We start from the raw sequence: 24403 nt of genomic DNA, 5'->3' as shown, positions 1-24403 counted from the left end.
CAGCCTGTGGTAAGGATCCATGTTGAAAAAGTTCATGGAGAACTGCCTCCCATGGGAAGGACACCACACTGGAGGAAGGGAAGAGTCAGGAGAAAGGAGCCGTACAGATGAGTTTTGAACTAACCAAAACCTCCATTTCCAGTGTACCTGTGCTGCTCTTGGGGAGAGGTAAAGAGAAAGTGGAGAAAAGTTGAGCCTGGGAAGAAGGGAGGGATGGGGTGAACATGTTTTAAGATTTGCTTTTGTTTCTTATTACCCTACTCTGACTTCCTTGGCAACAAATTAAGTCCGTTTCCCTGAGTCTATTTCACCCGTGACAGTAATTGGTGAGTGATCTCTCTCCATCCTGATCCCAATCCATGAGACTTTCATTATATTTTCTCTCTCCTGTCCAGCTGAAGAGGGGGAGTGATGGAGCAACTTTGGGGGGCACCAGGTATCCACCCAGTCAACCCCAAGCACAACACTGCACTGCTGTGTAGACACAGATTGCAGTGTAGACACAGCCACAAGGTCTGAATCAGAGGTGGAGCCATCCGTACAGCCAAACACTAAACTGAGGGCTGTGTTTATAAAACTCAGTATTTAACAATGGGACCAGTCTGCCTGTACTACTTTGCCCATGTCATATACAAACAAATTCATTTCCTACAGGTTCCTAATTCTGCTTGCAGGATCTTCTCCCACCTACACTGTCTAAACATGCCAAATCAGATTGAAAAATATTAGGCACACAACAAACAACAAGGACTACTTTGATTTCTGCGTCAAAAGAATCTGGTCCATTTTCTCATTCTTGCCACATAGAGAATCCTGAAATTTAAAAGCTCAGTATTACATCTGAATCTGGATGGAGCATGTTGCTGTACAAGGTGAGCACAAGGTAAAGAGACTTCTAGTGAAAAGATTAAGACATAAAGTTTCTGACACTTCTTCCTCCTGCCTGCTATGACAGGCTGGATTTCTGCATCTGTACAACAGTCTGGATCAGGAAACTTACACAGCTGAAAAGGTGCCAAAGAAAAGAAAAAAGGTTGAGTTTTCATTTATCTAGATAGCTGCCAGCACCAGGCCATAGACAGTAGCAGGATGTGCAGCCAAAGCAGGGAAGGAATGGAGAGATCATTACCTTTAACGGCAACCAGTTAGTCTGTTGGTTTAGGGAGATTATAAAACTACACTGCCTGGTCATCATGTACAGAGGAAAGAAACCCTGACTGGAAGGATGGAGCAGCTAAAACCCAAATATTGTTTAAAATCTGTTCAGATGAATACAGGCTTTGGGCCTGTAGACATGGCTGTTCGAAAAAATTTAAACAAAACCTAATTTTGCTAGCAGAATAAAGGATGATATTCGGTTTTGAAGCACATGATAAATTAAATGCCTTTTAGTTGTTGGGCAATGGTGACTGAATTCTGTGAAACCAGCAACAACAGTACTCCATACAAAAAATGAAATATAAGAAAAATGTTCCAATTTAAGGAAAGTGCAAAAAAGAGCATGTGGCTAACCTCATTAAAAAAGAAACAGTCTTATGATTTTGAAGGACTGAACAACTGTCGAGAGAGCAGATCAGGAGAAGATTCTGGGACAAGAAGTTCAGAGCCGTCATGGATCAGGTGAGGTGGGGTGAACACAATGCATTTCTGACAGAACAGTAAGACACTGTCAGGGGCAGGAAGTCAAGAGTCTGTAATGAAGCTACGCAAGAGTTCACAGCACTCTGTAACTGAGCATCCAATTTGAAAGAAACAATATCTGAAGAAGACAAGTGCCAAGTTTAACCCTGGTGGGCAGCTGAGTCCCAAGCTGCTGCTCATTCACTACCACCCTGGGGGGATGAGGGAGAGAATTGGAAGAATAAAAGTGAGAAAAGTCATGGCTCCAGACAAGAACAGTTTAATAGATAAAGCAAAAGCTGTGCACACAAACAAATCAAAATCAGGAATTAATTCACCACTTCCCATGTAGGCAGGTATTGTCATCTCCAGGAAAGCAGGACCCCATCATATTTGGCAATGACTTGGAAAGATCAAACACTGTAACTTCCTCTTGCTCCCTCTTTCTCTCTCAATTCTTACTAACCAAGATAATCAACAAAGAAATAAAATTCATAAGTTTACAAACATCAGCCAAGCATGTTCACTGTACATATATGTGCTCAGATAAGATCTGTCAATGGAAAATGCTGTATAATTGTGGCACTTAGGTACCAGGCACTGGAGGCAAAAACAGTGTCACAGCAAAACAGAAAGTATGGTAAGGAGGCAAATAAAATACAGTGATGAGTTTACCCTAACGTAGCAATACCATCAGAATTTAAATAAATTAATTATGTTCTTCGCACTTTCCCCTTCTGGTATCTCTAGTATCAAAACCATGGTGTAAATGAACATCATTTGTGGGTTGAACAACCAGCAAGGTATACACTGCTGCTTTTGGTTCCCTAAATTCAAAGATCTCAGGATTCTCCCATATTTAAAACTAACAGAATCATTTATTCTGTGACTTGAGTTTGATTAGGAATCAACACCTAAAGCTTAGTTCTATTCTAAATTAAAAATTGCCTCTTCTTGCTGATTGTTTTCTTGCATTTACAGTGGGTCATAAAATTTTAATATAAATATTAGTAAGCAGTACATAATAAGATGGATTATAAACATAATGGCGGTCAAATAATTTTATCTAAGAATTTTTTTTTCAATGAAATATATATATAATTTTATCATAAGCAGGGTTAGGACAGATAGCTTTAATGGGCAACTGCACAAAGTCTAGAATATATATAATACTGACAATATATCTTAATATCAAGTTTAACTCCCAGTAGTTAGCAAGTTATTTATGCTGTTCCTTTTGCTTTAAGGTGGTTTTTATGGCAAATGAAAACTACAAAAAGATGAGCTTATTAGGAAGAGTCAAGGGCAGGCAAGGAAGAATGTACACATGTATATTTCATTAAGCCAATAAAAATGATATATAAACCACTGCAATGTCAGAAACAATTTAAGGCTTCTCAGGGTTGAACTACACTGAAAATTTCATGAGCATCGATCAGGATTATTTTGTGGCACAATCTATAGACATGTTACAATTGATTTATTTTCCTTTCCCTAGTTTGATAGACTTCTGTGTAACCCCTGTGAAGTAAATGCTATTGGATATTTCACAAGAAGGAAGACTTGTTTTTCTATCCATCAACACTTCCTTTTAGCCAAGTAATTGTTTACTTGGGGACATCAGCAGCTGATGAAAAGGTGGGACACTTTTCATTCACTCATAGGAAAGTCACTAAACTTTTAGCAGTGTTTCAGGATTTATGGCTTCAAACTACAGACCATAAGGAGGGGAATATTTATTTTGATTCATGTACTTGGCATTTCACACACTATCAAAAAATATTGTGCAGCAAAGAACCACACATGAACAATGAGTCACTATTGTTTTTTCAGTCAGCAGGTTTCAGAAGAATAAGGCTTAAAAGTGAATAGCCATTACTTTTATTATTATTGTTGCTGGATAATATAAAAATTATGACATGTTTTCATCTCAATTTATGATTTTTATAAAAATGTATTTTTTAAAACCATATTCTATATTTGTGTGCTTTTTTTTTCTTTGAACTGTTTGTAAGAGACAAATTCTTAGCTACTAAAAAGTGTTTCTAAGTTTATCTCCCTTTGGACAGTTTCCCCATCCTTTTCATAGCATCTGCACCAACTTCCAGTTCTTTGATCACAGATTCAAAGCAATCTCTAGACTTCGAGGTTAGGTATCTAATGTACAACCTGCCAACACAGGAGACTGCAACAACACAGCACAACAGGAGAATTAAAATGTAGGAAAAGCAGTGTGGGTGCCCATTGGAAAGAGGATCTCCACAGGCTGTCATATCTGATTATGATTGTGGTCGGTGTGGTGCAGCACTTGAAAACACAGCTCTGGTTTTTATGTCTGTCTTGGACTACAACTGACTCATTCCACACCTCTGCATGGACATAGTAATCCTGTTGCCCAATTTCAGTTTTTGGATGTAAGACATAAACACTACTAGACCTTCTAGTCTACTAGACCTACTTTACATCTTTGTGTTGGTTTTAATCAGTGAGTTTAAATATTAATTACTAGCCAGATGATGCTAGTATGGTTCCAGATGCTGCTGCCATGTGCCAGTCTCCATCACACAAGATAAAATCCTACTGACCTCAGTAATTTGTGGACAGTGGTGGAAAAATTAGGCTTGGATTAGTTTCTGTTACCAACATAAAAATTGGTAACATAAGCCCCACTTAGAAGTCATAAATAAGAACGTATTTTGGAAACCCCTGAAAAGTTGTTACAAAATAAACTTTGCATAAACAGGAAGCTGGAAGACTTCATCCAGGTAGGTTGTTGTAAAAATTATAATCTTAATATTATTACTGCTATGTTTATTGTTTGAGGAATTTTTTTTTTTGTATGAACTGAGCAGTCTCTGTTACTTTATGCATCTCTGACAAAATATAGGATCATATTCCAAGGTAGTACAAGCATCAAAATTAACAGCACGCAGTTAAGGACAAGACTAAAAATTAATCATTATGGTTTCAAAAAGAACAATAAAACAAGGAACATACTTGTATTCCTTGCAACACCAAGAAATATTGTGATTTATTTTTTAAGGGAATTACATGAAGGAATCAGCCCAGCTCCAGCAGATGGCCTTTGTGTCATAGCAAATGACAAGGAACTTGACAAGTTCTTTGACATGTACAAAATAGGAGGGATCCTGCCCTTTTATTGCTCTGCTAAACACAAGACTTCTGAAGACACAGAAATTCTAAGAAAAATCCAAAACTTAAAATTATTTCTTCAAAATCACCCCAAAATGGAATGTTTTGAGACTTTTCTTCTGTAGAATACACAGTGGGCACAGATATGAGAAGGCAGGAAGGAGACCATCTGACGCTTGCATTGCAGCATCATTTTTCATTCTTCATGGTCAGCTCTGAATCAAGAGGATATTTAATATCCAGAGGACTTCTCCTGTGCTTTAAATTCAGCACATGCTCAGTTCACATCCTCATCTGGATTGCACCATTGCAAATCCTTCATATTAATGACCATTGAAATATCCCTCTTAAATAGGAGTCATATATTCAACTCTCAGCAAACTGCATATGTCAGTCAGTAGGTAAGACAGCTTCACATGAAACCAGACAGCTACTTATGCTGCACTGAGTCAGGATAGAGTTTGCACTCTGCCTTGAAGTCTCAATATAAATTTTTTAATTGTCACTATATCAAGTGCCTGCTAAGTTTCTGTCATAATGCCAGGATAAATTCTGAATCAGACCTCACAGACAACTCACAAATCCTCTTTGCATTGCACCTACTATTTTGGGAGAGGTTAATACCATGAAAACCCCTTATCCAGTTAGTTCCATGCAGAATTAAGCTTTATAATGGAACTTAGCCTCTTCCTGTACCCTACTTGGCTCCATAGTGTGTACTTCAGAGCCATCCAGTGTTAGACATGAGGTCATTTACCTAAAAAAGCAATCTGATACTTTAATACTTCAGTTCCTAATTTACCTCTCCCAGTTTATAGCACATCTGTCCAATACACACTAATTAAAAATCTTGTAGAAGAATTAGTTTTTAAATTCAATTGCAGAATTGCAAGTGATAAACATAGAAAAGGAAGAGGATCACAATGATCTGAAAAATTCTATGTCCTGAAAAAATAAAGGATCATTTGACTCCTATTTCTCTTAGTGGCAGCTCATATCAGTTGGAAACAATGCACTCCCTGTCCATTTATTGTTTGGAGAAGTCTGTATTATCTGGAGGGAATGGCTGTGTCCATATTAGAAGGCTGAGAACTTTGTGACCACTTCCTTCCATAAAAAGCCCCATTAAAAACTTCCTCTGAAGGAGAGAATTTTATTGGCAAAATATTTAAAGAATTATCACTGCTTATTTTCTCTTTGAACTGACTCACCATGGAATTTCTTCCATAAGGAAGGGACCATGGTACTTCATTTTGCTGTCTTTAAAGATCACAATATTCAGTCAGTGTTGAACTGATGTACTAGATTTTTTTACGAGCTCTAGCTCAGACTAACACCTCACAGACATTCTTACCAAATATAGATTGCTTCTAAAATAATAAATGAATGCAACCAGAGCCTCAACAATTACATACAGACTTTCATTAACTCCATAGCCATGTAATCATAACTGTGAAGGCTTGGAAAATCATATTGGAAGCAGACCCTGAGCCAAGAAAGAGCAAGGAATCAAAGCAGAGCTAAGAAAGAATCAGCACAAGGGAGCCTGATGGGCTGAATTGGGAAGTGAAATCTGGAAGCAAGAGAAAGTGTCTCAGCCCAGGCTGAGCTATACCCCAGGAATTCTTGTCTCCAGTTCTGTCTCCTGTTTGGCCTTCCTGGGCTGATGCTGGACATGAGTCATCACTTCAGTTGCCTGATGATTGCAGGCTGTCACTCAATACACAGCTGTCAGCAGCCTGCTCGTACAGCTCCTGGATCCAGGTGCTGGAGGAGACTGCTCCTGGAGAAAGCACATTTCAGGGCCCAGGGAGGCCAATGGGTGAGCCCCTGCTCACACAGTATCTGTGGCAGAACATCAACCTGTCCTGTTCTAAACACACAGTTCTCCAGAGCTAGATCTTGTGCCAGCTAGTAGCCTCACAGGCTTCTTTGGCCTGGGTAAACATGCATGAAAATAGAGAAATTGACAAGAGAAATTCCTATCTTGAGCCAGGTGCTGAAGGATAGGCAGTACTGAGAGCACGTATTATTTTTCTTCAAAAGTTAAAAACTCTAATTTTAAAAACAAGCTCAGAATCAGCACCTTCACTGTGTGAACACATCAAATTAAATTTTATAGAGATAGTTACATAAATAAGTGTTCATCCAACCATTCACCCAAGCTTTTCTAGAAGATCAACATTATTCTCCAACTTGTGCTCACAATAGGTAGATCATACAAAAAAATCAGTATTTTTAGTATAAAAATAATTACAGTTTCAACTTACACTTTCAAACCTTGATTTTCACATGGATATGCTATAGTTAGAGCTCCTGTTGGCTACGGTTATGATTGATGGGTGGTTATCAACAAAATAAAAAATCCTTATAGAATAAAGGCTAATCCCTTGAAAAAAACTGTTCAACATGGGTTCCTAATGCAGAGTTTTGGCTAAGAGGGTAAATGTAGTCTGTGCATGTATAACTAGAGAAAGATCAAAGAGAATAAGGAAATAGCACTACTTTTTTCAATAATTATTACCACATACTGAAGTTATTACTTGACAGATATTTTAAAAGTTTTTCTGCAGAATAAGCAATGTCCAAAGATACATCAAAGATGCATTGTAAGGCTTGAGGTTCACTGATGCCCTTTGTCCCCACATGTACACCATGACTTATAAGTTCTGTCTAGCTCACAGCCTTCATTACCAGTGTGGAGGGACTTTTTTTTGATTGACATTCATAAATACCAGGCTTTTAACCTGAATCTAGAAAATTTCAATGGGAAATTTTGAGCTGTGAGAATTCTTGATCATAGAGCTACTGTGCTGGGTTCTCTATCACATAATTTCTTCAGCCCAGGTTGACTACTGTTTTTAAATACAAATTGAAGTTTTCCTCCACAACAATCATGAAGAAAATCTGTCATCCCTCAAAATCTAGGATTTGTTGAATGACAGACATTCAACAAATGTGATTCCTTTACCAAGGGAGTTTTCCTATACCAGAAAATGTCAAATCTGTGCTCTGCAATAGGTTCAATAGGTCAGAGTCACTTGAACCTCTTCTTTATACTGTCTGATAGAGATTTCCAAATAGGCTCTTGATCTGATAAGCTTATTCTCTCACAGGATAAGAGAGGACAAAGACAGGAGCCTTACATTTCCCCAACCTGTTAAACATGCTGTAAAGTAACCCTCACAGAATGCTGGACTTATATGTAGCTGAGCAAGATGTGAATACTTCGCCACTTATATCAGAAAGGTTGTTATCTTCACCTAAAAACCAAGATACTCAGTAAATATCCTGAAAGAGCTGGACCCTTTGCTTACCTGGCTCTGGACCCATTTGGTGTCATATTCCCTTCAAATACTAGTTACATATCAATTTTAAATCACATAAAGCAATCCAATGGTGATGCACAAACTGTGTACAATGGCACACAACTATGGAAATTAGCTTTTGTTTTCCTTGTTCTGATATTTAGCTTGGAGTGTAGCTAGATATTAATTCAGTTATAGAAGTGAAACAGAAAAGAGAATTAACCTAGCTGAAGGTATGACAGAATTAAAATTCAGACCTTCCTGACTCCACAGCCTTTCTGCAATCCTGAAGACAAAAGCAAAACTTAACATAGCCAGCAACACTAATTAATTTCTAAGTTTGTGATTATAGCAGAAGCTAACAAGTGTTCCCAGATCTCTCAATCACTTACTATGTTACAAATATTTCAAATAGTTACACACTGCAAATTCTCAAATCACAAATCAGGAAACTTCAAAACTAGATCCTTACTTTATGTATGAGAACATAGACACTACAGATAAAAAATAATGGTTCAATCAAGTTTCTTTCTTTCAAGAATACAAAAAATGAGATATTACATCGTGGCTATATGAATACTTTGAGATGTTTTAAATCTCTCCCTGAACTCCTCCTCCTCTTAGGTCTTACACTTACACTTCAGTCTCATTTAGAATACCTGGCCTTGAAAATTGCAACCCATTCAGACAGTGAGGAAATCCAGAGGCACATGGGGAGATACACACAGTGCCTTCTCTAACAAAGAATCCTCAGTACAGAAGAAAATGGATGTCATTTGTATGAGATCTACATTTAGGAAGACTTGTATCTTTATTCCTGTCAAGGTAAATTAGGATTTGTGTGGGTTAAACAGATGGCATTACAGAAACCTACTGTGAGAAGTGACGATTACCAGATACTTTGACTTTAATTTTTACATTTTAGAGTACAAAATCATAGAATGGTTTGGGTTGGAAAGGACCTTAAGGATCATCATTCTAAACTCCTTCCACGGGCAGGGACACATTCCACAGGTTGCTCAGAGCCCTATCCAGCCTGGCCTTGAACAATTCCAGGGATGGGGCATCCACAACTTCCCTGGGTAACCTGAGCCAGTGCCTCACTACCCTCACAGTAAAGAACTTCTTCCTAATATCCAACCTAAACACATTCTCCTTCAGCTTTAAGCCATTCCTCCTGTCCTACTACTACAACACAGCCTTTCTTTCCAGCCTCCTTGTTGGCCCCCTTTACATATTGGAAGGCTGCTCTTAAGTTTTCCCCAGAACCTCCTCTTCTCCACACTGAATCATCCCAACTCTCTTAGTCTTTCTTCACAGGAAAAGTGCTCCAGTTCCCAGATTATCTTGGTGGCTCTCAGTTATTCCTTTAAACCTCAGGAGGTTTAATTCATCCTGTGGCAAATTTTAAAACACCAACAAAGTAATTAAGGCACTTCACAAACTTGAGCTGAACAAACTTACAATTAGCTAACTTCAACCTATCCAGACACAACAAGGCACTTCCTAAGGCATTGACAGGAACTTTCTAGTCTGGCTACAATATATTCTGAGAAAAATTAGGAGAAGAAAAAGAGAAAGAAAGAGAAAGTAAGGATAATGGTAGAAAAGGATCAACACCTGTGGATCCATCAATGAGACTTCATTGTTGCATTTTGGTGTCGATTGGTCGAAGTGATGGCCACAGTCTTTATTGATCTGGGGTAGGGGAAAACCACAAAAAACAAATTTCAGTGGGTTAATATACACTCAAGTTCAGGTGGAACACCCAAGTACTTCCCCTGGGGTGGGTACTTTTACACTGTCTGATGCAACACTGTGTAAAACTGTGGATTATGCCCATTCCTCTGCTTGAAGGCCCCAGAAATTACTCTGGGAGCATTTTGGAGGTCTTTGATGGTTTATGACACCTTCTCTCACGTCAGTGTAATAGAGCCATTTACACCCCATCAGAAGGGATGATTGATGTGAATGTCCCAGCAGCTTTTCCTGGCAGGAGGAGGGAGAGGAATGTTACAACTGAGCCAGTTGTGTAAGAGATGACACTGCTAGAACTAAAAGCATTATCCTACCTTGCAGGATCTGCTTATCAGCCTCTCCCCTTCTCTAGCTCAAACCCCAGCTTCTTGCTAAGCAAAGGTTGATTTGTTGTGGTCATCCTCTGGTGCTCACACCTGCTGCACACAGGTTGTTTCTTGAGCGTCAACAGCAAAACACCCAGATTGTTTGAGACATGAACCATCAACGTTTCAGTCCCTCACACCCTCCTGTGGACCTGCTAGTGCATAATGAAGATTTTTGAAAGAGCTAAACATTTAAACAACTCTGAACCACCGTACAACTTTGCATATTTCATATTTAATGAACGCGTGCATAAACACACACACACACACGTTTCTATATACATACATATAAAATTTTATATATATGCATGAATATAAAAATTACCTCACGCTTGTGTCACTGTATGTAAGGACACAGTCCATTAATAGGTTTAATGCGTAAACAGCCCCTTAATTTCACATGCACAGACGTCAGCTGCGGCTGCCCGAGGGAGGGACAGGCTTGCCTGACACAGAACCTCAGGGGCGGCAGGGAGCAAAGCTCCGAGCCCATTTTTTGGACAAGTTTGCCATCTAGAGGCCGCATCAGGCAGCATCAGGAGAGGAAAACCACCGTAACAAAAGAAAAAAACAGGATTAAGTGGATTTTCTGGATGTCCGTAGGCATAGTTAGTTCAAAAGAGGACTGCCTTTAATATATTTAGTGTTTAGCTTGGTTAGCAGCATCATCTGAAAGTGTTGAGCTGATGCTTTTCCCCAAATCAGAATCAGTTCTTCACTCAGTGTAATGAGCTTGGTTATAGTGAAAGGGAATTTAAAAAATATTCATCAAATATAACCAAAATAATGAATATTAATCTTTTTATACTAATAAAGATATTTTCAGAGACCATCTCCTGTTTGACTGGTGCAAGAAAGATCAAATAAGTAGTAAAAACAAGTATGTTCATCGCAGACAGAACTCAATATTTGTGTCAGCAAAAAGGCAAAAATTTATTTTCTTTGAAGCATCATCCTTTTTGTTGTCCTTACAAATATCTCTCAAACTACATGCTGAAAAATGTTGACTGGTATTTCTATCTTCATTTGTTTATATCAAATTAGAGAAGAAAATTATTTTTGAATGAAAATACCATCTTTCTTAATCTTTTAAAGGCATTTTAATGGTATTTGGCAAACTTTCCACCAAAGTTTTCGGAAAGACAGCAGTGTTACAGTTTCAGGAACATTTGTGCATAAATCTGTCTCCAGCTGGGTTAAAGGATTTAATTTTGCTCTCTCTTTTCAGATGAAGTGGATAGTAATTTGGTTATGCAGTGTTGTTGCTTACTCTTGCATCAACAGAAGATGTCTTCTTGTACCCAGTTGCCCAGGAGATACAGAAATTTGCAGGGGCAGTAAAGCAAGATATTTGAGAAAGAGACAGCAGTCTGGAAAATTCCCTCTTTTTGAGATGTATTTTCTAAATGAATTAGCTGATGCTCCCTGCATTTTCACTATGACAAAAGATTTAAAGATCAGCATCAAGATCAGACTTGCACCAGTGGGTGTTTGGCAATGTGGACATGAAGACAGTGGGGATAATTTCCAGAGATCTTCGGCCTCCTGAAGCTCTTTTTACTAAGCTGCAATAGACGTTTTGATGAAATTATTTTCAAATACATCTTGCTGGAATTACTGAACAAAATTAGAGCAGGTTTCCACATGTCTTGATGGATTTATCTTTCCTAATTTTTGTTGTCATTGTTTTATTGGCATTGGAATAATTGAAATAATCCGTGCAAATGCTTAGCTTCTGTAAAATCTGAGGCAAACAGTTCCAACAGCTCAGTTTCATTTGCATCCTTTTGCTTACTTGAATATATCACCACACAATTTCATATGATGGCCCTTATTTCTTGCATTCAGCAGCCATTCCTAAAGATGTGGCAGGGGTTTTTTTATAGAGGGATAGTTCCCAGTCATAATTTACAAGTGTAGGTGGACTATGTATGATTTCCTCTAATTCCAATAAAAATTCTCTCAAGCCCTTGTGTTCACCAGGTGCAACTGAGCAGAAGTTTAGAGACATCTTCCTTTTGTCAGAGACACCAAATAGTGAACTCAATAAATTAGAAGATACATTACTACATCCTAGGAAAACACTGGATTGACATGCAGAAAACCTCTGTTTCATGCTTCATTTAAGTGAACTTAGTCCAATCCTTATTCTGATTCCCCACCCAATATGGATAATGATATCTGTTGTAAAACAATGTGATATCCATAAATGAGACATATATAAGAGCTAAACATTATTAACACATGAACTCAGAAACTTGTGTCTTATTTTTTGCCAGGTAGATTTGTCCAGAGGAATTCAAAGTCTAAGATCAAAAGTGTGAAGAACCAGCAATTATTTGTTAGTAGAACCAGAGAAATGTTGGTGGAAATAACTGGCTAAAACTCTACACTACTTTCTCAAGGCAAGTGAGAGCATGCAGCTACCTGCAGCTACCTGCTTGCAGCTGAAAAATAACTGGATCTACTAGTGAAAAAACCATAATAGAAAAAACTTTATTTTATTGTATTTTTAAAAATACATTGCACATGTTATGCTCCAGTATGCTCAGAGAAAAGTACAGCTTTTATTGCATTACTCCACACAGGACATTTTATTGTGCAATCATTCATTTTTTCTAACATAAAAGCATATCATTTCATGTAGCATATATAATAAAGTTTGGCTTTACAAAGAAACGAAAATAAATTAGGTATTCAAAATCTCAGTGATATTCCCAGTTCCTTTATAAATCCTACTTCTACTGTTCTGATTAGTACAATGAGGTGTACTTGGCTGCTTTTTTTTCTTTCAAAATTGTACAGATGTGTATTATTCATAACAAAGACATCCTTCCTCTACAAAGCCTGCACATGTGTTCACTGCCAATGCATTTAAAGGAAAATAATTTTGAGCTTTGCATTGATTTGCAGCAATTTTTCTCTTCAGGAATCAAATAAGACACTGCTTTCTAATAGGAATTTAATTAATTCCTCTTGTTCAACAATTAATTAGTTCATGGTTTCTGTGTATGTATTGAACATGCATATTGACAGTTCTTTATGAGAAGAGGAAAGACATGAGGAAACAGCACACATTTCAGTCAGACTTTGCAAATACACATCTTAGCAATATCATACAGTGCGCTTCATGAGGGAACTGTACTTTTCTACCAATTTCTTCTTCTCATTTAATTTTTCCAGTACAGCATCCATTAAGTATGAGGCAAAAGGAAACTGAAAAGAAACAGAGTAAGAAAAATGATCATTAAACTTTATTTTTTTCTTCTGAAATACATTTATTAAATATCTTTAAACTATCAGATTTCATTTAGTTCTGACAACTACCACACACACATTTCTGATCTTTAAAGTTCATCTGCCTGGTGTAGTGTCTGAAAATTTGCTCTCTATCATAAAAATGATAAAAGAGCAGTGTAAAATGAAAAAAGATAAACTCCTTATTGAACAATTCATGCTTTACTGACCATGTTAATGATGTAAACTGCAGTACCAGCATCTCTGTCATTTATCTTCAATCAGCTGATCAATAAAAGGTTACAGTCACCTCTAGGGCATGCAGAAATGGTAGCGTATGAGTGTAAGTTCACTACTCTCAGGAGGATGAGACAGAACTACCAGTATAATTCTCAATGCTGTAGCAAATTGCCTTAGACTCACACACAGAACCTTGTAAATAATTAAACAACAACAACAAACAACAAAAAAAAATCCCAAAAAACAAATAAGAACAAAACCCCAAACTAGAACAAACAAAACCACAAAAAAAACTTCTTAAAGCAAAGTAAGATACCAAACCTCCAACTGCATTAATTGGAATATGACACAAATGTCTGCTTCTCTAAAACATGATACCAAAAAATTGCAGTGACATACCTACAGAGAAAAATTAAAACCTCTTTTAACTTCTCTGATATAAAAGATGCATTTGCACAACCAAGAACTTCAAAGAAGATTTGGTACATTTTTCAGTGTCATCGCTTTAATGCTTAAAGAGGTTTTCTTTCAAAATCTTGGTATATCAGTGCACTGTTTGCTGGGAAGTATTTTTAGAGGTGGTACAGAAGAGTGGTCGTGGCAGCTCCATCCCAAGTGGCCAGTCCTGTGCCAGATGAGAACAGGACAGTTTTCCTTCACTGCTGAAAAGTCTCTGCCAGCTTCACAGAACTCTGTCAGCTTACTGAACACATGGTGAGACCAGTGGTGAGTCAGGGGTCAGTACTCCACCAAAAGTAACATCTCATTCAGAAAGAGAAATAACTTTACATTATAAAGCCACCACAAATAAACAAGGTAAAATATAGAAGCTGGTGGAACAAACTGCTGGCCAATCATAATTTTCTGCTTTTCACAACTTTAGTTCAAAACAACACTTTTCCATCTAGAACTCCTGTCTAGTTCCACACTTCAGTATTGCTGCTATAGTTTCATTTTTTCACTTCTCTATGCTGTATTCCAGATAGCGTAGTGCTTGTTTCCTAAATAGACATGAATCAAAAATTATAAAAGAAAGAAATAAAAATCCCAGACATAAAGTACATTAAATGTAAAATGTAGCATTTGAACTGATATACAGACACAAATCTATATACTGATATTTATAATTGCTATAATAATTCAGAAAAAAAGATGTAAAAAAGAAAAGTCTTTTTAATAGAAGGCAGGTACTGTGAAGAGATAAAATGGCATCCTAAACGCTGCTCAACAATCACTTTGTAGTTATAGAAAAAGGACAACAATATGTATTATTTTCTTTTTCTACAGGAAAAGTGGTTTTCAAGGGCTGGCCAAACATGTCTCCATGGTGCTTGCTGGCCAAACATGTCTCCATTTGTCATAACTTATGTGTGTGGTAAGAAATTTCTAGAAGACATCTACACCTGTGTGCTATTGTGATGATTTTTGGGGAATAGAGGGCTCAAATTCACTGAGCACAAATCCATTCAGTATAATATAAGAAATAATCTTATCTGAAATTCTGTGACTTACTTGCTACTATGCTTTAAAAACACTGACTCCAGCATCCTAATTTCATTCTAACTTCTCTCCCTTTTTTTTCTAGGTATGTTTATTACAAGAACACTGCATCATTACCTCAAAGTCTCTACTTCTCCTTGCTTACCTACATCAATTTCTGATACATTTCACCTCCTTAATACCATGCCTGAGATGAATGGCTTTTTATTGATGTCTCTATCTTGTATCATTCTAACTACATTTTACTTGCTGCTCACTACTCTCTGTGGCTTCCATGTCATAGCAAAGTGATCTTTCAAGAACTCTTGCCATTGAAGTGATTCATTTAAATCAAGAGCATTTGAAAGTGGAATATTATGTCATTCTTTCAATATTTGTTGGTTTCAGAGAAAGTGCTGTATGTTTCTCTCTGGTTTTCTTTTCTTGCAGACCCCCAGAACTGGATGATCCGTACAGTCTTAACCTGTAATAGAAGCTTGTCAGACTTTAATGATGACTCTGTAACTATCCTGGGATACCTCCCTTTGCATTTCTCCACAGAACTTCACAGCCACTGAAGTCATCTCTACTGTAAAGCATTCATACCAGCTTCAAAACCTGCCATATGCTTGGGGAAGGCACTGCAAGTTCAATGAGTGCTAAGCGCACACTTAAGGAGTGAAAGCTTGTTTTTACCACTGATCATGAGACACTTTAATACAGAATGATACTTCTTTCAGATTTTTTACAATTATCTGGGCCACAATCCACTTAAAATTAGTACATAATGGTAGGCTTTAACAGAAGTAGTATTTAATTGATTCATGTGATTTCACAACATCTGAATGTGCAAACTACATCTGGGATAAAATAACTTATTTATTTGACTTCCCAGATTGACAAATTTCTTCTTTGATAATAGGAACGTATATAACTGAAAACCATATTTCTTACACAACTTATCAGAAAGATAGCTTGGTGTATGGATAAATGGAAGGTGATCCTAAAGAGTCAGAAATAGTGACAGTCAATTCTCCTTCTCTCACCTATTTATTCTGACCCTAAATTTGCTTCTTTTGGAGATCCCTTCTGTAAAAAAACAAACTAGTAATATTTATTGACCTTAAACCACATGGCTGAGTCTCTGTCAGCACAGAGTGCATAAATACAAGTGCATAAATATACACCAATCTGCCAGTGGAAAGTATTATAATAAATGCAAGGCAATGTTTTTGTTCTAATGAGGCATAGTACCTCCATTTGCAGAGTGGAGCATTACTTAGGCTTCTGTCTCACAAACTCTAAAATATGTTAGCATAAATATAAATGTATTTAGATTTTGGAATATACAAGTTAGTGGTTACAACTATTTCACACCTTCCCATATGGATCATCAGTACAATACATTTTCCCAACAAAATATTATTCAAACACACTGCAGAGCTGCCTTAGGTTGAATTAAGTGAGCCACAAAAAACAATATGAAATAAAACTAGGCACTAAGACCAACAACTAAAACATCCTAAAATCATTAAAAAATAAAAGTCAAAAACTAAAAAAAAGAGAAATGCTTCACTTTATTGTTGTTGTCTTATTCTTTGCTCTTATTCTACTTCATATGGTGGCTGCATATACATCATTATATAAATATATATGTGCCTTTTATCCTGAGTGACCAAGTCAATTTCTCCTTGTTTGCAGTTTAGGATGAGTGATATAATGTAGGTTTTTTTGTGTGCATGAGATAAAACATAGATTTATACTGTAAGGCATTGTCAGTGCACAGGATTAGGCTCTTGTTCTTATAATGAGAAGAAAATCATGACCTGGTATCAGTGCTAATGGTGCCCAGAATGTGGTGCAGACTGTGCTGGTGCTGCTTTTTCAGGTGCAGATACTTGAAACACCTGGTGATGGTGTCAGTGGTGATTGCACACATGTGTTTGTACATTGGTGAATAGACGTTTCTGGGTGTGAGCTGTTCAAAGACACACACAGACTGCAGAGAGAATAACAAAAGCAAAGCAGGCGAGTTGCAAGCCAAGAAATTTGGAAGGAAACAACTGTAGCCATCAGTGTCCATTCCCAGATGACAGCAACAGAAATATGCCTTTAGAAGCCTGTGCAAATCCTAAAAAGGGGTTGGGGAAAATCCTTACTGATGATTAGTGAATATAGTGTTCTAAACCCTATGCTAGAGATGTGTTACACAAAGAGTGCCTCCAGAGTAGAGGAAAGTGAGCCTTTCTGGAGGTTTTCACTATTGGAATATGATTTTTAGACCCATAATGAAGTCATGTGAGGAAAGATTTTATTAGGCAGATTTGTTAGTGTGAGATGTCATATCCCGAGGAGTGCATGAAAGGCAAGTGCTGCTGTAAAAACTTAGGCAGATGATTTGCATTTTATTTCAAAAAAATTATTGGAGACTTCTTGGAGGCAGTAATCGTGATTGGGTTACCATGCTGTACTCACACACAAAATCATTAACAGATTTTTCTGAGACAGTGTGCCTTACAATAAGTCACAGAAAATGAAAGCCAAGGGTAGTATAAGAAATCATGTTCAAGTTACATGAGAAGAAGTCATCCTCTTGGCTTAGCCATAAGTTTCCTATGATGGGAAAAAGCTAGAAAAGATTGCTTTTGTTTGAGTTTTAGGGGGAGTGTTTATGATTATAAGAGAGTGTTACTGTAAAGAGCCAGGCTCAATTAATAAGACATACACACTCAGATATGAGGGATAAAGTGGGCAACAGCCTCATAACTTGCCTTGCAGGATATAAATACACATACATGTTGAAATGACTATTCTTATTCCCCCCTAAATAATATAAACCACTAAAAGCTTAAACATCTATAACACGAGAATTCTCCCAAGCCCAAAGCTAATGTGTAATTAGTCTGATGCCTCTACACATGTGCAGGTAGCAAGTATTTTCGTGCAGTCATGTGAAAACTCTCTGCAAACAGGTTCTTCACAGGCCAGAGAACCTTTTACTTTTATCCCAGTGTCAATTATTGAGACGATTTATTTTTATTCTTTCATTCTTTAGTGAGAACAATCTAGAGTGTTACTGTATAAATACAGAGATAGCAGGAAAAAAACCCCACTTCTTGGCCATTAAAGACTTAGATTTAGACAACAAGTGACTTTTATCAGCTCTGCTGAGTTTATAACATGACTGTACTTCCCTATTATATGGTTCTTGTTTACATAATAACATCACTATGCAGAGATGTCTCTTTCAAATCATAAGCCTTTTAGCAGTGGTCTAGTTTCTTGACATAGTAGTTGATAAAACAAGAACACAAATTCTGTCTGGTATCTGTGAGTTTCAGGAATGTAGGAGTATTTATCACTAAAATATTAATAATCTTGTAAAGCTGAAAGATATGAGACTTTTCCAAGTCATAAGAGTATGGAAAATAAAGGTACAGATGAAGTGAAAACAGAGTTGTGGTATCCTTTGTCATTACACTTTAGGGGAATCTATAAAATGACAGTAAAAAGCAACTAGTGCTCACTCAGTCCCCCCCAAAATTCTAATGCAGCAGTAAAATGGCGTATGTCAGTAATAAAAATAAAATGTCTATGACATTTTAAATGTTATCGTACTGTCATAGTAGAATAAAATTAGCTTGAAGAATGATCTAAAGGGTTATGATGCAGTTCATTATGTATAACAGCAATAGCAGCAGTTTCCCAGTGTTCATAAAGGTTTCTCCATTAAATTTACCTCCAGTCAATAATTAGGAGTCCACAAATAAACCTAGGCAATTAAATCAATACTGCTGGGCAATTATGTTTCAAAGTCCTGGCTAAATGGCACAAAAAGACACTATATCAAACTGCAATATTAAATGATCTGATGCAATTTTCCACTGAACATTTACTCAGAAAAACAGAAAAGGGCAATCCCGCATCTCTGTTCAAGATGCAAATGGGCAGCACAGTTTGCCAACATGTAACACTTAGCAGGCAGTCTGTTATGAGCAAAACCCTGCAGAAAGCTTACATTTCACTGTGGGCTTTAGTTTACTGATCAGAAATATTACCAAAGCTTACTAAAAGAAACCACAACCAAACTCTGCAAGATATGAGTAAAGCATTTTAAAGGTCACAGAGCTGTTCCATGAGCTGCTCTCAAATACAGATGAAGAAATCTTAACTGTTTCCATCTATATGCCTTAGCATGGACAGAAATGAAAAGCAGAGCTGGCTGCTCCCCAAAACCACTATGATCCTCTTGCAATTCTAAAAACGGTTTGCTTGCCAAAAATTACTTTTACCCTCAGTGTTTCTTCTGAGGAACCCCACAAGATGGAGCAAAAATCACAGAAAATCACTATTAACTTGTACACAAACGTACATGGCTAAGAACAATGAGCTCTTCTATCCTTATAGAACATTTGCAATCTTAATGTACCTGGTTTCATTAAACAAATCCTTCACTCTCCATCCCTTGTTTTTTTCTATCTGTCTATAGCAGATGAAGAAAAGTGATAAAATTCTGCTTAATATTTTTTAGCGATTTACCAAATTACAATGAAAAAACAGAACAAGAAGTCTTCATTGTATTCCATGGATCTGATTCACATTTTGGAGCCTATAATATGAACAGAATCTTGAAATTTATATATATTTTTTTAAATTCTTAAAATTGAAGCAATTAAGTGAATGTAAAGAATTGTGCTTTTAATGCTGAATTTCAAGTAGCATTATGAGGTTTAATTAAAATGCCCTTTTTTTGGACAAAGCCAGTAAAAGCACACTGATATTTCTATTTCCTCTGCTGCAGCAATTAAGCAGTCTTCACAGGAGTAAATTTTGATAATGAAAGAGGGAAAACCTGTCATTTCTTAAAAATCTGGCCACAGGATACAATCTCAACACAAAAGTTATTGATGGTTAAATACATAAATCTGATGTGTGTTTTTCTTCAAGATGGCTTTCAAAATATTTTCAATCATTCACATTCTTAACTGATACTAACTACATCACTAATGGACCCATGCTAGTGAATATGCATTTTGCACTGGATTTACAAATCAAGTTTTATTTCTTTCCAGACATCAGCTGCCCATCATTTAAATAAAAGAGAAAACTAAAAATGTAGTAGAAAAGTTTTAAGAGTCAGGGTATGTTGTCAGTGATGTCCAAACAAAAGCTGACTACGGGTAGAAAAGCTGGGCTCTCACCTGCCAATAAACTGCCCTTGATCACTTACAAGAGGGGAGCATCCCAGCAGACTCTGTGTGTATTAAAAAAAAAGACTTGAAAGAGAAGAAAAAGTATCACACAGGTCACAGCAGCAGTCTCAATGGACCCCTCAGGGATTTCTGCTAGTCTCAGACTTGTCATCCTCTATGCAGCTTTCCTCTCTGCCCAGAAAATGTCGATAGGAAAATGTTTGAGGGGCCTCTGGTGGAAATTTTTTCATTCTTTCTGCATTGACAGGATGCCAAATCAATATTTACTTCCCACTAACAAGCTGCTCGAGGTCTCAGTAGAAAATATTGTAGAGAATGCGAGAAGACACGATAATAAACAGCTGTCTGGCTATGAGGAAAACATGAATTGACTGGAAACAGGTCCACAGTAAAAGGTCACAGAAACCCATGAACTCCTCAGGTGTCCATAACAACTAGTAACTTTAAAGGCACATAAAAAAAAGTCTATTTTTCCTAAGAGTTATGAGAGAACAGATCATTTTCACTCTAGCTAGCATTATACAGTGTTTCAATAATTCAATTAACACATTTGCCAAGACCTGTGCTGGTTTTCTTCAGCATTGTTTTACTGGTTATGTTAGCTTAAGTTAGCTGGTAAATTAGCTATCACAACTCCAGTTTTAACATCTCCAGTTTTACACAGTAACTCTGATTTTAACAGAAATACAAAGGAAATGCTACAAAACAAGGATTTCACATTGCTCAACACAGTATAGTTTGAGACCATCAATTACATAATTACATATTTACCATAATTGCAAATACAGTGTATTAATTACAACTTAAAAACACATAGCTAATCAGAGCAGAAAGTTATAATTCATTATGGGATTATATAAATTGAGCACCTGTCCTTCACTAAGTTTCTGTATATGCTGTAGCCATTCTTTATCTTTTTCAAATTCCATTTCTGTTTCGGCTGTTTCCTAAAAATATAAAAACATCACTAGCAATAAAGGAAATGTGTAACTAGGTATACATTAAATATAGAGCATGTGGAAGTCAGAATCACATTTGAAAAATTAGTTATCTGAAGAATACTCATCAAGTATCAGTGCTCTATTACATTTTTAAACCCACCCTTGTCTGTGCATGCCTCTAGAAATGTGCATAGCATGTTCTTTCCATATGAATATACTGGTGTATGTGTGATCTAATCTAAATTGCATGAGCTCAACATAAAGGTGCCTGAGCCTATGCACTGATAGATAGAATATGTAGTGTATGCGTAGTGTAAATTCATCTCCTGTCTAATAAATTTGGTTTATATTTATAGTTAAGTATGTCTATGTGTTTTATACATATATTCACAGTGACTAAAACAAAAAGATACAGGATGTAGAAATTACTCTGAGAATGAGATAAGCATGGAACAACTCTGTCAAAGTGAATCACTTTATAGGTTTGTATAAATGTGAGTAAACATGGCAGGGATCACCCATTTTATTTGTATTCATGAGTGTAATCCCTATCAGTGCATACATATACCATGCACTGCTGTTTCACCAAGAGGAAAAACTTCCTTTTTGTGGCCTCTTTAATATAAAGTTTCACCAAGGCTAAATCTAAGTCATCACCACACTACTGTTACAGGCAAATAATGGCCAGCTCCTAGACACTTGCTGTACAGGCTTTTTCATATATTATTTGATCAGGACTAAATAAATCTGGATAAGAAATCCCATCACTGCATCTATTTAATAGAGTAATTTGATGAAACACTATCAAATATTTCATAGTAAAATGTATGATAGAATCAACAAAAAAGGCTATGAATTCACCCAGAAACCATCTGCCTACCAGAAATACCTTTAATAGGTATCACAATTCAAAGAGGAAGTATCAACAAAATCAATCTGGCACGGCAAGACATACATTCTAATTTTGTTTCCTTTAATGCAGAAGTCTATTTAAAACATACAATCCTGTCAAATGGCCTCACAAAAAGGAAAATAGTGAAGAATATCTCTATATACACATGCTCAAAGCACTATGTGCATATTTATGCATACTGTAAGTCTTGCCACCTTACGAATCTCTAACTTTTTTCATGTAGATTAAATCCTTCTTGATTTCTGTGCTGTATCTTGCACAATGAAATTTCAGTCTTTACTTGAAAATGCTTTTCTTCAAGGAGGGATATAGTCAGCATCTTCTCATCTATGCCTTTTTTACTGAAGTCCTTAAAATAACTTACCTCATCATCTCCTTCTTGTAGTATTTGATAAAGATCACTTGTTGAAACATTAAGGATAGACGCTGCTAACTGAAAACTCTCTTGGGAAAGACCCTTTTTGCATGCTTTCATTTCTCCCACTTTTTTTGCCAGTTTGATTTTTGTTCTCAGCTCTTGTACACTGTGATGTAATTCTCCGGTTAGAGACTAGAAGACACAAGCAAAAAATACTCTACTATCATTTTTTTAATAGTGAAAATAAGATCGAAAAAAGAGTATCATTTAGACTAAGCTCCTTTAGATGGGAATTATCTTCATTCTGTGTTATTGGTGCAACAGGATATGTGCTGGAATATTAAATAACATGCTACTTAGAACACAAAACATGGATTAATACAGTGAACCAAAAAATGTTCTTAAATGTACATACTGTCTTGGTATGTCTTTAGCAAAGTAACTAGTCTTATAATGCCATTATTAATAAAACAAAGCAGCTTCCACAGAATCAAAATCCTTTCCTGACACAGTCTAACAGAAATGTTCTTGAAATAAGAATGTGTCAGGCTTCACTGTGGTCAAATAGAGATATATTTTTTTAAAAAAAGCTTATTGACATTCTCTGCATGCAGAAACACCAGTATACCACTTTATTCAAAATCTGAAATTTTGTTTTCCACCTGGAGAGGGTTATTCAAAACTGTCCTGGCTACCAAGCTCCTACCTTACCTATTTCTTAGGTTCTTTGGTTCAATGAAATAACATTAAACATCAGCGTAATTCATCAGTTTTATAACTGAAGTAATTTTGGTTTAATATTTATGCAACTATAGCAAAAAAGATTTCATCAAAAGCTGAGTAAGACAATTTTATTTAAAAATTGTCGACTAGCAAACAAGAGTACTAATCAATTTTCAGAAGATCTTCCTAGAATATTCAACTTCCATGACTCAAGTAGAACCGTGATTGTCAACACAGACACCTTGGCTGAGTTGAAAATGAGCAAAGGTTTTCTTTTGATCATCCTAGTGAAGCTCATCTTATTAAGATACATCTCAACCGCAGCCAATCACCTCCTCAAAATTATTTTTCTACAGAATACCTTCATATCTTCGAAACTGACTACAGGATTATGAAACCTTTTTTTTGGCATTTTGGGTAAAGTATTCTACAGCTTCTAGTGTATCTGAAACAGTCATCAGGGAGCATTTGCTAATACATTTCAACAAAGGCACAGCAGACTCATCTAATTCCAAGATATTTTTTCCTACCATTTCCCAACTTAACATTTTTCTGTATTTAATAAAATTTAATCATTACAAATAAAAATACACTGCCACAAATCTGGAGAGAGAAGGTACAGTGAAATTTGTCCCATTTCCTGATTCAAGTGTGGGTCCCTTCAACCACAGAGTTTCCAACAAACTATTTCGTACATAAACCTATCTGCAGGTGCAGAGCTGAGAGGAATGAGCAAACTTGACACATAACGAGCAGGGATCTAGGGTAACTTGAACTAAGCTCATACAAGGAAATAGACTAAGAGAAGAGGGAGCCCCAAAAAGAAAAGCACACACTTTGAAAAGAAAAATACAGTTAAATCACATGGTTTTGTAGCCTTTGAAATGGTCTAAGAGTAGATCGGCTCTTGCAACATATAGGAGATATATTTGACAATGGAAAAATAAGTTCAACCCTACTTTTTTGATCAAATTGAATCAGCTTTCCATGTTTTAAAAAGAGATCTCTCTCAGGCATTAGTAAGTACTCTAGAAAATGCACATGTGTAACCTGATGCAAAGAGGAAATGTAAATTAAAGGAGCAAAATAGCAAGA

General features: G+C 36.6%; 1 protein-coding gene across 1 annotated transcript in view; it reads right to left on the bottom strand.

The window, feature by feature from the left end:
• Nucleotides 1–12489: 12489 nt before the first annotated feature.
• CNTLN (centlein) overlaps nucleotides 12490–24403 on the bottom strand; it is a 180140-nt gene continuing 168226 nt past the window's right edge. Inside the window, exons 27-29 of the mRNA XM_064405240.1 lie at nucleotides 22592–22777; nucleotides 21243–21320; nucleotides 12490–13420 (exon numbers count right to left, since the gene is read on the bottom strand). Of these exons, the coding sequence (XP_064261310.1) occupies nucleotides 13319–13420; nucleotides 21243–21320; nucleotides 22592–22777 (366 nt within the window). The 3' untranslated portion in view covers nucleotides 12490–13318. The remainder of the gene's footprint in view (nucleotides 13421–21242; nucleotides 21321–22591; nucleotides 22778–24403) is intronic.

The sequence above is a fragment of the Passer domesticus genome, chromosome Z (genome assembly GCF_036417665.1).
Source record: "Passer domesticus isolate bPasDom1 chromosome Z, bPasDom1.hap1, whole genome shotgun sequence".
Classification (NCBI taxonomy): Eukaryota; Metazoa; Chordata; class Aves; order Passeriformes; family Passeridae; genus Passer; species Passer domesticus.
The sequence above is the reverse complement of the archived record's forward strand: the minus strand, read 5'-3'. Positions and strand labels throughout refer to the sequence as shown.